This window comes from Artibeus jamaicensis, unplaced genomic scaffold (assembly GCF_021234435.1).
Source record: "Artibeus jamaicensis isolate MK-2021 breed Jamaican fruit bat unplaced genomic scaffold, CSHL_Jam_final contig_471, whole genome shotgun sequence".
NCBI classification, from domain to species: Eukaryota; Metazoa; Chordata; class Mammalia; order Chiroptera; family Phyllostomidae; genus Artibeus; species Artibeus jamaicensis.
The window spans coordinates 3,953,872-3,967,345 of record NW_026521850.1 but is presented as its reverse complement, the minus strand read 5'-3'; the positions used below and the strand labels follow the sequence as shown (position 1 = coordinate 3,967,345).

At 58.3% G+C, this 13,474-nt stretch overlaps 1 protein-coding gene across 1 annotated transcript in view; it reads left to right on the top strand.

Annotated features, from left to right (window-relative positions):
• The window catches only part of LAMC3 (laminin subunit gamma 3), a 52,377-nt gene that overhangs the window by 37,080 nt on the left and 1,823 nt on the right, over window positions 1–13,474 (top strand). Inside the window, exons 18-27 of the mRNA XM_037158581.2 lie at window positions 786–924; window positions 1,916–2,121; window positions 2,512–2,588; window positions 3,684–3,818; window positions 5,078–5,225; window positions 6,293–6,436; window positions 9,073–9,175; window positions 11,504–11,703; window positions 12,147–12,293; window positions 12,395–12,494. Of these exons, the coding sequence (XP_037014476.2) occupies window positions 786–924; window positions 1,916–2,121; window positions 2,512–2,588; window positions 3,684–3,818; window positions 5,078–5,225; window positions 6,293–6,436; window positions 9,073–9,175; window positions 11,504–11,703; window positions 12,147–12,293; window positions 12,395–12,494 (1,399 nt within the window). The remainder of the gene's footprint in view (window positions 1–785; window positions 925–1,915; window positions 2,122–2,511; window positions 2,589–3,683; window positions 3,819–5,077; window positions 5,226–6,292; window positions 6,437–9,072; window positions 9,176–11,503; window positions 11,704–12,146; window positions 12,294–12,394; window positions 12,495–13,474) is intronic.

Genomic DNA, 13,474 nt, shown 5'->3' with positions numbered 1-13,474 from the left:
CCCACCGGCCCAGGCCCCATCCAGGCCCCGCCCAGGCCCGCTCCACCTTCGGAGCATCCCCAGAGAGCACCAGCTCCGTGCTGGGCACCAGGAACCGCCTGTTCCTCCGTAGTTCCCAGGCTTTCACCAGCTGCCTCCTCCCTGTGCGCATGCAGCCTCCTGGCCCACGCCAACCCGGGTCAGCCCTCACCTCTGCCCTCTCCCCGCTCCTCAGTGGACAGGAGCTCTCGACCATTTCCTTACCAACCACCCAGGCCGAGGTCTCACACTTCCCCAAGTTCAAGGGGGATGAGACCACAGACACCTTTGTGGGGAGGTGAAGGAGGAGGGTGGAGCCCATTCAGGGGCATGAGTAGAATCTGGAGCAGGGAGGTGGTGCCACGCAGGGGTCAGGAGCCTGAGCTCAGGGCTTTTGCTCCCCCAGCCCTTTAGTTGTCACGCACCCAGGCAGGTGACAGTCTTGCTTCAGTGTCTCGTTACTTAGCAGACTGGCTCAGCCCACAAGGGCACCCGCCGTCCCCACTGTGTGCTGAGTTCTGGGCCGGTGTACCACGGGACAGGCAGGGATTCTGCTGGGCTTCCCTTCCCCTCCCCGCCCCCTCAGCAGGGCAGAGGTGTGGTAGGCTGAGAGCCTGCAGGTGCCGGTGGGTGGGGGAAGGGGAGGGACCACTATGAGCCTGGGGTGCGGGGTGGTTCTCAGGGGTCTGGGGACCCTCAGGGTGGGCAGACCAGGCAGAAGCCAGGGGGAGGAGTCCTGGCAGTATTTCCTTTCCTGTCCCCTCCAGGCTGCCAAGCTGAAAGCCAGGCTGACCCGGATGGAGGGCTGGCTTCAGGAGTCTGACTGTGGAAGCCCCTGGGGGCCAATGGACATTCTACAGGGAGAGGCCCCTCGGGGGGACAATTACCAGGGCCACCAGCTGAAAGGTACGGCGGGAGACAGGGAGACGGGGAGGCAAGGGGAAGGCTGGCTGGTCGGACGCCCCCTTTGGAGCCCTTCAGGCTGGCCTCAGCATGCTTCGAGGGTCCCAGCTCAGCCCCAGGAGGACCCACTTGCTGGGAGAGCGGGTCTGGCCTCCCTGCCGAGGCGGGCCCCTCCCATGACACCGTCCTGGCTCCCTGTGGACCTCCCGGTAATGTCCCCGGCCCAGACAAGCTTTGTAACTTTATTAATATCGGCCTCTTCCCATGACATCGGTGCCCCTGCTCCCTGCCCCACCCAGACTGTGTAAGCTCAGTGAGGCCCTGAGGCTGGATTCACCCACTCACGCCCCCGCCCAGCCAGTAACCGCCAGGCGCTGTCCCAGGTGCTGAACAGGTACAGCTCCTGCTGTCCTGCTTGTTGGCCGTTTTGCTCATAGCTATCTCTCTAGTGTAGATAATAAATGAATAAATAAGCAAAAAAAAAAAAAGGCTGGGACTTTGGCATTGGACGTTTAGGGGGCATTGGAAGAAAATTGATTCCTTTGTATAGTTTCACATTCATAAGTACCTCTACTCCTTTAGCAGCCCTGTATAGGTGAGCCAAGCACCTGTTAGCAAGACTCATTATCAAAACAGGGAGCTCCCAAATGTCACACGCTACAACAGGGTCCTGAGTCATGCTGCAGATGACACTGTTGGCTCGAGGCCCCAGATTCAGGAATTGCCTGTTGTCACCGTAGAAGACCAGGTTCCCTCCAGGCCCCTCTCTGTGGCTGGCTTCCTGTGGGGGAGGCCTTGGGTCTCTGGGCCTCCGCCTTTCCATCTGAGAAATGGGGGGCTCTTCCTTGGGAGCTGACTGGCGGGGCCCAGGCCTGATGCTAGAGTTAAACCGCCCCCAGGAAGAGTGGAGGGCCACAGGGGATCCCCCAGGGTGGGGGCTTTAGTGTGAAATCTCGATTGCTCTGTGACCCCCTGGACGGCGGGCTCTCTGCAGGGTTCCGGGAAGCCTTCCTGGTGCAGGTGACAGGCCTCGAGGGAGCTGTGAAGGCCGCCCGGCAGCAGCTGCGAGCCGTGAGCGGGAGTGCCCACTGCGGCCAGGCTGGAGCCGGGAAGACCTGTCTCCAGCTGGCAGACGTGGAGGCGACCCTGGAGTCAGCAGAGGAGGAGGTCCTGCATTCGGCCACCATCCTCGCATCTCTGGTACCCCAGGGAGCCCCCTTCCCACACTGAGCCTGGCTGGGTTCAGTGCCGTTGACCTGGTGACCTCGGGCAGGCCTCCCACCCCTTCTGGGGGGCTCGGTTTCCTCATCTGCCAAAACGGGGGGATGCACGGAGCCTCCTCCGCTGGTTCAGCGAGGTGACAGCTGCAAAGGACGGGGCATCGTCCAAGCAGACAGTGAAGGCCCACCAAGCGGGAGGTGTCATGGCCGCCATTTCCACGTTCTAGGGCTCCGCCCCCTGGATGCCAACCTAGAGCATTTCTGAAGTGACTGGCACTGTCCAGTCCTGCCCAGTAACCTGGCCAGGTGTGGCCCTTGCCCCTCAGGGATGGGCCATCAGTTCTCACCTCTGTTCCTCTTTTCTCTAAAGGTGATTCCTCAGGAAGTCCCCGGCCAGCTCGCCAACTGGAGCCACCTGGCCACAGAGGCCCGTGACCTGGCCAAGAGGTGAGCCCCCCTGTGAAGGGAGCCCAGTCCTCCTTCTGGAGGCTCCAGGGTCAGGACCAGCCCCACAGGTGTCCCTCACCAGGAGTTGGAATCAGATGAGGACAAGGGCTGCCTGGTTGGGGGGAATTGTGGCCACCGTGGGCAGGACAGGCGTGGAAGAACAGTGTGAGCCCCTTGGCGATGCCGGGGGTGGGGCACAAAGCCACCTTGGCCAACTGAAGGCCTCTGAGAGCATCTACTGTCCTTTTTGAAGTAACAGCTTCATTGAGATAAAGTTGGCATGCCCTGCAGCCCACCTGCCACGGGGCACAGTTCGGCGGTTTTCAGCGTGTTCACAGAGCCGTGCAGCCTGGCAGAACGCCACCTTTGCCCCAGTCCAAAGCTCCTGCCCATCCAGTGCTGCTCCCTGTTGCTCTTGAACCTCCCCAGGCCCCCGCAGCCACTGGCACACTTCCCATCTCCATGGGTTTTCCTCTTCCGGACAGCCCATACACGGGGAATCGCACAGTCGGTGGTCTTCAGCGTCTGGCTTCTTCCACGCCGCAGGGTGGCTTCTAGGGCCCCCGTGCGTGGCACATGCCAGCACTTCATCCCCTTTACACCCAAGCACCTTGTTTACCCGCTGCCTTTAGGAAGTAGCGTGAGACCCTAAAAACACAGCGTCTGCTGCAGTCTTCTCCTTCAGCTGTACCCTGAGGACTCTAGACCCAGTTGAGAGTGAAAAGCCAGCTCCAGTGACTCGCTTAGGGACACATAGCTCAGAAGTAAGATAGTGGGCAGTCAGCCCAAGGCTCTCCGGACCACCCTCTTCTGCACTGTCTTTATTGGGGCGACCATGTAGATTTATTGTCCAAACGGAGCTATCATGTGTGACAAAGGGCCCTGGTCTTCATTCTGCCCAGAAGACAGGCATCAGCTCTAGGTATAAAAACAGGATCAGGGGCGGGTCGCAGCCCGTCAGTCTGCTGTGTGTCAGCAGAGATCCTGGCTGGACTCCGAGGTGGCCCGAGGCCCAGGCCGTGGGGGGTGTAGTTTGGGTCCAAGGTCCCCTTTTTTGTGGGCTCTTGGCCACACTTGCTGGATATTTTCATGCAGCCACGAGGACACTGCTGCCAAGATCAAGGCCATGGCTCGGAGGGCTTTGCTAGCCTCCCACACCAGTTACATGCTTCTCTGGAGCCTGGTGGAGGGCAGAATGGCCCTGGAGGCTCAGCAGGAGCTGGAGGACAGGTAAGGCCCCCCAGGGGTGGGGCAGAGCTTGGGTTGGCCTCCCAGACTCGACGGGGCCTGGCCGAAGGCTGCTGGTTCCAGAGCTGGCTTCCTTGCCCTGCCAGTCTCCGAGGCAGATCAGGATGTCTGGGGTCTGGGGACCGTTGGGTGGTGCTGCAGGAACCCACTCATGTGTGGGGATGCAGCTTGGCTGCTCTCAAGAAGGGACAGCCACCTGAACAAGGAAGGCCCTCCCTCTCTTCCCTGCCGTGACCCCAGCCCTAGCCCAGGCCCTGAGGCAGCTCCTCTCTGTACCGGCTTCCTCTTGGCCTTTACTTCTCTGCTCTGGGTGGTCCCTCCATCCCCCTCTTAGTCAAAGGGGCAGCGGAGGCCCACCAGGGTGGACTTCCTAGGTGGGAGTGGCCCAGCTCTGATGGTCAGCTCTGAGCCAACCAGCATGGTGGGGGGAGGTCTCATGACCCACTCCGAGGGTGGGGGTCCTGGCTCTCTGACAAGGTGGGAGGGGGGAGGGGGCCAGGTGGGCGGGGTCGGTGTGGACAGCTGGACAGGACAGGACAGGACAGGACAGATGTTCTAGTTGGCTGATTACAACAGGGGCCCTCAACCCCTGGGCTGTGGACCAGTCTGGGTCTGTGGCCTGGTAGGAGCCGGGCTGCCCAGCAGGAGGCGAGTGAGCAAAGCTTCGCCTGCATTACTGCCTGTGCTCCGCCTCCTGTCTGCCCCTGTACACCCCACCTGCCCCACGTCGTGGAAAAATTGTCTTTCACGAACCTGGTCCCTGGTGCCAAAAAGGTTGGTGACCGCTGGCTAAAGGGCCACAGAGAGATCATGCAGCCCCAGGCTCTTCATGCCCAAGGTCACCCAAGGGCACAGCTGAGCTAAGACCGAGTCTGGGCCTCTGCCAGTTTCTGGACACCAGGCACGTTCCTCTTCGCGATTTATCCAGAGGAGCCAAACATTTGCAAAACATGCAATTCACAAGTGGAAATCAAGTGTGAGCCCTTCAGAAAAGCATGACCGAATGGAGGGAATGAAGAATCAAGAATGCAGCCCCTCTGCTGCCTTTTCCATTCATTTGAAATCGGCAGAGTGGCGGCCAGTTTCAGAGGCCGTGGAGGGCACTCTGCCCGGGAAGCTGGGAGAGAACCCGAAGGCAGGCCCTTCAGAACCCAAGGGCTGGGGGAGGGGGCACAGGACAGTGATGGGGAGGAAGGCCCCGCACCTTGTGCCTAGGGCCGTCCGGCTCTGTCTCCTCTCAGGTACCAGGAGGTTCAGGTGGCCCGGAAGGCACTGGGCGCAGCTGTGGCGGAGGGGCTGCCCGAAGCTGAGAGGGTGCTGGCCACCGTGCATGAAGTTGGCGCCGATGCAGCCCTGCACCTGACCTCGCTGGCCGCCCCTGCAGCACTGGTCAGCTCTGTGTCCTTAGTTTTCTACACGCGGTGGGGATAGGGGAGAATGTGGCATCTGGGAAAGCAGAGTGGCCCAGGCCGAGGCAGATGCCCTGGCTTATTTTTAACTCCCTAGCAGTTGATAAAAAACAAGATAATCCGCCTCCAGGGCTTGGCAGAAGGCCTGCCTGGCACAGAGTTAGAGCTCTGCCGCCCGCCGATCTCAGTTGTTGATTACAATAATATCAAGGCAGGGCCTCTCCCCATCCCAGTGGTGTTAGCAAGGGCACCAGATGGACTTGGTATCAATCCCAGCTCCGAGGATCCCGCCGTGACCTTGGTCAAGGGCTTTCCCTCCCTGGGCCTCAGTTATTTGTCTGGCGGGGGGAGCTCTCCCATTGGGTTATGTCCACGGGGAGGGGGGTTGGGGGGCTGGTCAGTAGTACACAGGGTGGTCCTCAGTGCTGTCAGCCTCGTCCCTTCTGTCCCTGTCACCCTGTGCTTATCGCCTCTGGATAAATCAGCTACATCGTGTCTTCTCAGCAACCCTGAAATCCCAAATCTTGGGAACTCAACTTTGAAAGAAGGCTAAGCTTATACAATGCACGTGGGGCAGACCTAAGCCAGCCTGACCAGCCCCAGGCTGCTTCAGGGGGGCGTCTTTGCTTCTCCCCGGGGTGTGAGGAGATGCCCAGAGAGCAATGCCTTGGCTTTGAGTGCTGGTTTCCCAGAGGTGGCCGAGGCTGTTAGAGGGTCACCTGTGTGGGGGTGCCGCCCTGGAACCCCAAGAGTCTGCGCTGGGAAGCACACCAGCCCCAAGGTTTCGGATGAGTTGTTGTGGACCTGGGGGAGGAAGTGCAGACCTGGGAGGTGAGCGGACTTGCCCAGGCTTCTAGAGATCAGTGGGGCTGGAATCCAGGCCTCAGGGGAGAGGTCTCATTCTGGCCCTCGCCCTTCTGCTTCCCCATGTCCACACGACCCTACTGCCGCCGTCCCTGCCCCTGCGCCTCCCACCCAGGAGAGGATCTGCCCCGTGGGCCTTCCCGCTGGGCCCTGCCTGAACCCGCCATCTCTCTGCATCCTCAGAATTCCAGGACCCGAGACCTGGGCCTGAAGGCGCAGGCCCTGAAGAAGGTGGTCATCTCCAGGGAACGGGAGGTCACCGAGGCTGCCCGGGCCCTGCAGGCGACTGCCCACACTGTACTGCACAAGGCAGAGCCCCTCGCACAGGTGGGCTTTTGTCCTGCAGCAGGTACCTGGGAGAGGCTGGGGCTCCCCCAGGGGTGATCTGGGGTGGGGCCGCAGGGACAGGAGGGGCAAAGATCATTCTTTTCCTCCCTCCAGTGCCTCCCCACGAAGTCCAGAGAACCTCAGAGTCACCTGGGGCAGGAGGCAGGGTGGACAGACAGAGGGCAGGACAGACAGACAGGCTAGCAACATCCAAGGCCATGCCTGCCACCGTTATTCAGCCTTAGTTATAACTGGGGTAGGTTCACCCTGCCCAATTTTTAATTTATCCATTTTTAGAGAGTGGGGAGAAAGGGAGAGAAACATGGATGTGTGGTTGTCTCTCGTGTGCCCCCCACCGGGGACCTGGACCACAGCCCAGGCATGTGCCCTGACCAGAAGTCGAACCAGTGACCCTGTGTTTCCCATGGTGGCACTCAGTCCACGGAGACGCAGCAGCCGGGGCCACCCGCCCGATATTCACAGAGCGCCTGCTGTGCATGTAACACTCAGCCACAGGCTAGTGTTTGCAGCCCAGTGGGGAGATGGTATGAAATGGTCAGAAAATTCAAGCAGAATTATGGGCGAATTTAGCCTCGCCTGGAGATGTCCAACCTAGTGAAGTATAAAGACCTCTTAAAATTTTTTTACCTTTTCATCTGGAAGAGACTTTAGACTTACAGAATGGTCGCAAGGAGAGTACAAAGCATTCCCCTGTGCCCCTCACGCCTTATGTCAGCGTTCTAGCTGAGTACCCCAGGCCGAATGTCCGAGTAGGGCAGCCCGAACGGCAGGCTGCCCGAACTAAGCTGCCGGCGTTACTCACATCCCGACACAGACCCCGGCTTCTCTGGAGCCGTCCTCATTTTCCCTTTGAAAACCGAGCAGGGAGAAGGCCGTGCGTGTGAGAAGTGGGCCTCATCTGAAGGGCTGGGCCCCGTGCCGGCACGTACTGGGGGGGCTGGGCCGTGTCGGGGCTCCCAGGGTGGCTCCCCTGATCTGGTCCGTCACCCTCGTCCTGAGTGGGGATGCCCCCGGGTCTCTGAGCACCGTGGCAGGGTCTGGGCCAGGCCCCAGAGTGCGGTGTCCACCCCCCACCCCGCCAGTGCCTCTCACCCGGCTGCACGGCCAGAGTCGGACAGAGACAGGAGGGCTCCCGGGGCAGCCTTCTGGGGCTCTTCACATCCATGTTGTTTGTTTGTTTGTTTGTTTATTGATTTAAAAATGAAGGTTTTATTCATTTATTTCCAGAGAAGGGGAAGGGAGGGAGAGAAACATCAGTGTGTGAGAGAACTGTTGATTGGTTGCCTCTCACCGGCCCCCAGTGGGGTCCTGGCCTGAAACCCAGGCATGTGCCCCGACTGGGAATTGAACCCAAGGCGTTCTGGTATACAGGATGACGCCCGATCCACCGGGCCACACCAGTCAGGGCCATGTTATGTATTTATTACTGTTATTGAGCTGAAGTTCACACAGTGCGGAAGGAGCCATTTTTCAGTGCACCGGACAGTGGCATTTAGCACCTGCTCCGCACTGTGCCGCCGTCACTTCTGTCCAGTTCCAAACTCTCGCCGCCCCGAAGGAAGCCCCAAGCCCGTGAAGCACTCACGCCTTGCTCTCCCTCCCCGCCCCGCCGCCCCAGCTGCCATGCATCTGCTTTCTGCCCGTGGTTTTACCCATTCTGGATACTTCACGTACGTGGAATCGTGTAATACATAGCCCTTCGTGTCTGGCTTCTTTCGATTCCTGTGACTTTGAGGTTCGTCCACACTGTGCCTGTGTTGGAACTTCATTCCCGTTTATGGCCGAGCGCTTCTCCACGGCGTGGAGGGAGGCACGCTCTGCTTGTCTGCTCTCCCATCAAACCCACGCCCCGTGTCTCGTCTTGTTTAGTGGCTGGGGCAAGAAACGGATTTTCCGAGGGAAAAGTTGTGTGATAAAGATTTGCTATTCGAGACACAACGTGTTCTGAAAAGAAATCTTCGGTCCTGGCTAGTGGGGCTCAGTGAATAGAACACAGCCCTGCAGACTGAAAGGTCGCTGGTTCGATTCCCAGTCAGGGCACGTGTCTGGGTTGCAGACCCGGTCCCCAGCTCGGGGCACGGGAGAGCCAACTACTTGATGTTTCTCTCACACATTGATGTTTCTCTCCCTTCCCTTCTCTCTAAAAATAAATAAAGAAAATCTTAATAAAAAAAAAATCACCCTGGCTGGTGTGGCTGAGTGGATTGAGTGTAGGCCTGTGAACCAAAGGGTCACCAGTTCAATTCCCAGTCAGGGCACATGCCTGGGTTGTGGGCCAGGTCTCCAGTAGGGGGCACCTGAGAGGCAGCCACACACTGATGTTTCTCTTCTTCTCTTTCTCCTTCCCTTCCCCTCTCTCTAAAAATAAGTAAATAAAATCTTTGGCTGTCATGTTCATGTTCCTTGAAGCTTTTCCAGGACAGGTAACTTCTTGGGAGAGATATTCAGGGATTCATATTTGCATAATAAAATGCCAGGTATTCCTGGTAAACAGCGTACGGTCGAGTTTTGGTGACGTTTTGGGACCTACTGTGCGCAGGTTTGCTGCCCGCCAGGCCCGAGTCCAGGCAGCACACCCCCGTGCCACCTGCCCAGCGTCTCTCTTCTCTCTCCAGCTGCAACGTGAGGCCAGAGCCGCCCTGACCCGGGCGTCCTCGTCCGTCCAGGCTGCCAGAGTGACCGTGGTGGGAGCCAGGACCCTGCTGGCTGACCTGGAAGGTACGTGTGCCTGGCCGAGCCCTAGACTCACGGAGGCACATGTGCCCACGACAGCCACTTGAACAGGCTTGGCCGCAGGGGACAGGAGTCCAGTCATGTGGGCGTAAGCCAAGTGGACAGCTCCCTCTGCCAGGACCTCTCCTGTGGCCACTTGTCCCACCCACCCTGCCTCCCTGCAACACATTTCTTACCAGGTGCTCGCCCACATGACTGTCCATCATCAGACCACACACAGAGCCCCTGGGAGCCATGAGGTGCCTTCGGCTGTCTCATGCTAGTCTAGTCCACTCTGGCCAGGGTTCACATTACCTAGGACAAATGTGACTGCCATGGCCCAGTGTCCAGTTGGGGCTATAGGGAGGGACACAGAGTTTCTCTTCAGAAGAGGGTATGGGTTAATGCCAGTCCAGGCCTCGTTTTAAGCTTCTGGAAAATGAGGCAAAGTGCTCCCATTTTACAGATGGGTAGACCGAGGAAAGGAAGTGATCTCTCCCCTGGATCTGAGCTGGCTGAACAGGAACCAGCCAGCATTATGCTTCTTCACCTTGGTGTGCCTCTTGGTGTGCTGTGGGCTCCTGTGATGCTGTCTTTGCTCCAGGGAGAAGCCCCTCACCCTTTGTTTGTGGCCGTGTCCCAGTGAGCCAGACAAGACAGGAACACACCCTGAGCCCCTGAGGCCTCCTGGGGCCTGAGACCAGGGGTCAGTTCTCCACCGTCAAACCGATTCTGCGGCCTCCCTCCCAACCCCGCCTGTCGGCTCTGAGCCTCTGGGCAGAGGCCAAACTGGGCGAGGCCTCCTGTTTTCTGGGTTCCTCTGCACTCTGATGTCCTGGTGACCCATTGGTCAGGGGGCTTTTGGTGGGAAGGGCATGGCTGTGTATGCTCGTCTCTGCTTCAAGTTTAAGAAAGTGTGAATTCAATGATATGTAATGATGGGATATTAGGATTTTAGAGCATTAGAGTTATAAGGGGTCTTAAAGTCACAGGCCGCAACTGCCCCCCATCAGACAGGGGACTTATAGATCCTTAGCTTGCTTGCCTCTGGTGATGGTGTGCTCACTACCTCTCAAGATATCACCTGCTCATTGCTGGATAGTTCTGAGAAAAAGGAAGTTCTTGCCGGTACTAAATGGGAATTTGCCTCCCTGGCACTGCTTTGCCATCAACACAGGGACACACCCCCAACATCTAAGCCTGGTTCTTTCCCCTGTTCCCACCCCTTTTACACCACCTGCCCTGTGCTCAGCAGACGGTCAGGATGGCAGAAAACTTGGCTGCAGGGAATGTGGAGCAGCCTCCCCCAGGGGGTGCTCCAGGGTCCCCGGCCTACCATCCGCTCTTCTGAGACAGGGTTCGTGTTCCAATAAGTTCAGGAAATGCCATGTGCTGGCATACGGGGCCCGCCTTAGAACAGCAAAGGCTTTGAGAAGCCCCACAAGAAGGACACCCAGCTCACCCGATTTAAACTGCGTGGGTGTTCCCCCCTGGTGTGTATTAACGCCCCGTAGAACTGGGGCTCCACCGAGTGCACTTGAAGAGCCATTAATTTTGTGTAAAAGCAGGAAAGTGGAGATCAAATTTCTGGGTTATCTTCATAAAGCAATTATGTCATGGGATACCCGCAAATATTAGAAGGCTTGATGCGTCTTAAAATTTGACTCTGTCTACTGTAACCAGTAGTCTTTAAGATAAATTTCCCTTACAATTTTATTTGAAAGAAAAGGGAAAAGTCTCTTTTTTTTTACACAAAGGAAACTACTTCTTATAAGATAATAAAACCTATATGAATTGTATTTCCCTTTTTGTCTTGGCTGCTAGGAAGCTCAGAGGTACATAGTGCGTTCAGTGCCTGCAATGTCATTATCCTAACTTTCTGGCACTTCTCACTGCCTCTCTTCCCTTCCTTACCCCCTTCCCTCCCCAGTCACAGGTGGCCCTTGGTTTTTCATTTTAATTGTCCAACTCGATTTATTTATCACTGTAAGGTACCTCAAAGCCTTTTCAGAAATAGGTGGTACATAAAAACAAAGAGCTCAATGGACTTCACTGTGTAGTGTGCCGTGGTTCCCCATCCCCAACAGTGACCCATGCATTGACCCCCGTGTGATTTGTGACTTTAATAAGTATTATAATATAATATGAATCTTTAAATTCACTGGGCAGTATGTCTCACTTGTGGGTTTGCCCTCCCCAACCCACCCCCAGCCCCCAGATCTCATGCACTTCCACCTCCACTCATGTCATGAGAGGGTCCAGGGCTGGTCAGGTGACTGGGAGGCCCTCCAGCCGGGAGCTAGGCCCCCCTGACAGCCTCGGCTGGCTTTGCAGGTTTGGAGCTGCAGTTTCCTCGGCCCCAGGACCAGGCTGTGCTGAGCAGGAAGGCAGGCGTCGTCCGGAGCAGGCTCCTTGCAGACGCGAGAAAGAAGACCAAGCAGGCGGAGAAGATGCTGGGAAACGCGGCACCTGTCTCCTCCAGTGCCAAGAAAAAGGGCACAGAGGCCGTGCTGTTGGCCAGGAACAGTGCCAAGGTCAGGGCCACAGACTGATGGCAGTGGTGTCCCTGTGGGAGAACCGGCCCCCCGGCAGACCCGCCCTCCCTGGGTGCGGCGCCGCACACTCCACACTCACTGAGGGCTCCGAGGGTCCTGGGCGCTGAGCTCTGGGGCTTTGCACGGGTGACACTGTAGGTTCCTCAAGAAACAGGTGTCATGACTGTCCCCAGGGGACAGGTGAAGACCTTGAGGCCCACTTAAGTCACATGAGCAGGACTCACTAGTAGGTCTGTTTGGCCTTATTCCCCATACCTCCAGGCTGCTTTTTTAATGGGGGCCCACGCTCATGGAGGGGCATCTCCCCAGTTCTCGCCGATGCCGTCTCACCTGTTGGCATCATCACCACAGTGGTCTTTACCTCCAGAAGGACGTGCTCTGTTCCCCTCCTTCTGCACTGTCACCCATGTAACCCATTGTAGCTCGCCAAGGCCCTGCTGAGGGAGGGGGAGCAGGGACGCCGCCACGCCAGGCGGCTCTCCAGCCAGACAAGGGCGACGCTGCGACAGGCCTCCCAGCAGGTGGTAGCCTCGAGGGCGTGGAGACAGGAGCTGGAGGAAGCTGAGCAGGTACGTGTGCCAAGGCCTTCGCCCCATTTCCTCCTGGCCCCAGAGCCGGCAGGAATCGCTCAGGCTCCCCCTCCTCCCTCCTCCCTCCTCCCTCATTGAAGGTGGGTGCCGGGCTGAGCCACGTGGGGCAGCAGATCCAGGAGTCACGCGCCTCCCTGGAGAAGGACATCAGGGCTTTGTTGGAGCTGCTTGCCGGGCTGGGTAAGGAGGCCCGAGGCTGGGCCTTGACCCCCTGGGTCCTGGGGGCCCCTCGGGGTCTGGCTGTTGCCCTTATTGTTCATTTATTCCTGCTGGCACCAACTGGCCCCTTTCCCTGCCCCCGCCCCTGGGAGCCCCACACAGGCAGATAGAGTGGGGGCTGTGCCCCAGTTCCGAGTCTCCTCAAAGGCCAGGATGTTCGGACTTCCCTGGGGACGGTGGGGCCTCTCCAGGTCTTTGCTGGGGGCAGGACCTGTCCAGACACCAGAGCTCAGCCCTGCTCTGCCTCTCCCTGCCCCCAGCTCCAGCTACTGCACCCGCCTGCCCTTCATGGGGCCTTCATTGCCCAGGAATTCGAGGCCGTGGGGGACCCTGGGGCCCAGTGGGATCCTCTGGGTTTAGAAGAAGCCATTTAGAATTTACTTCCTCATCCTTGTCACTCTTACCGTGCTTAGCTGTCTTCCTGTTGAATGTCACCCTTAATGACAAGGGCCGGGTGGGGCAGGCAGCCTTCGGATTCCGTGCCACGTCACCACAAAGTTCACCCGTGAGCACCTGGCCCCACCCCCGTTTTACTCTTGGGGACACTCCAGGAAGCCCTCAACCCCCAAGAAATAGAGCTAGACTGGGCCTGGGCCGGGCTGTCCGCCTCCCAGGTCCGCAGCCCTCCCTGCCCCTCCGCCTCCTGAGCTCTCGTGCTGAAGCCAGAGACCCTGTTTCCACCCGCACACCTGCCTATACCCGGCACAGGTGGTCCCTGCGGAGGCGTGCTCTCAGCGACTGGACATGGCGTGTGGGGGCCGGCAGGCATCATGGGCACCTTGCACACACCACTGCCTTATAGCAAGAGACTGGGGTGCAGGATTCACCCAAGGCCTTTAAAAATAAACAGTAACAGTAACACCAACAACAAACGTTCAGTGGTCTCCACAGGAAGGTGGCATTTCCTCCCTCCCACAGTGCCACCTGTCGGGGGAACACCC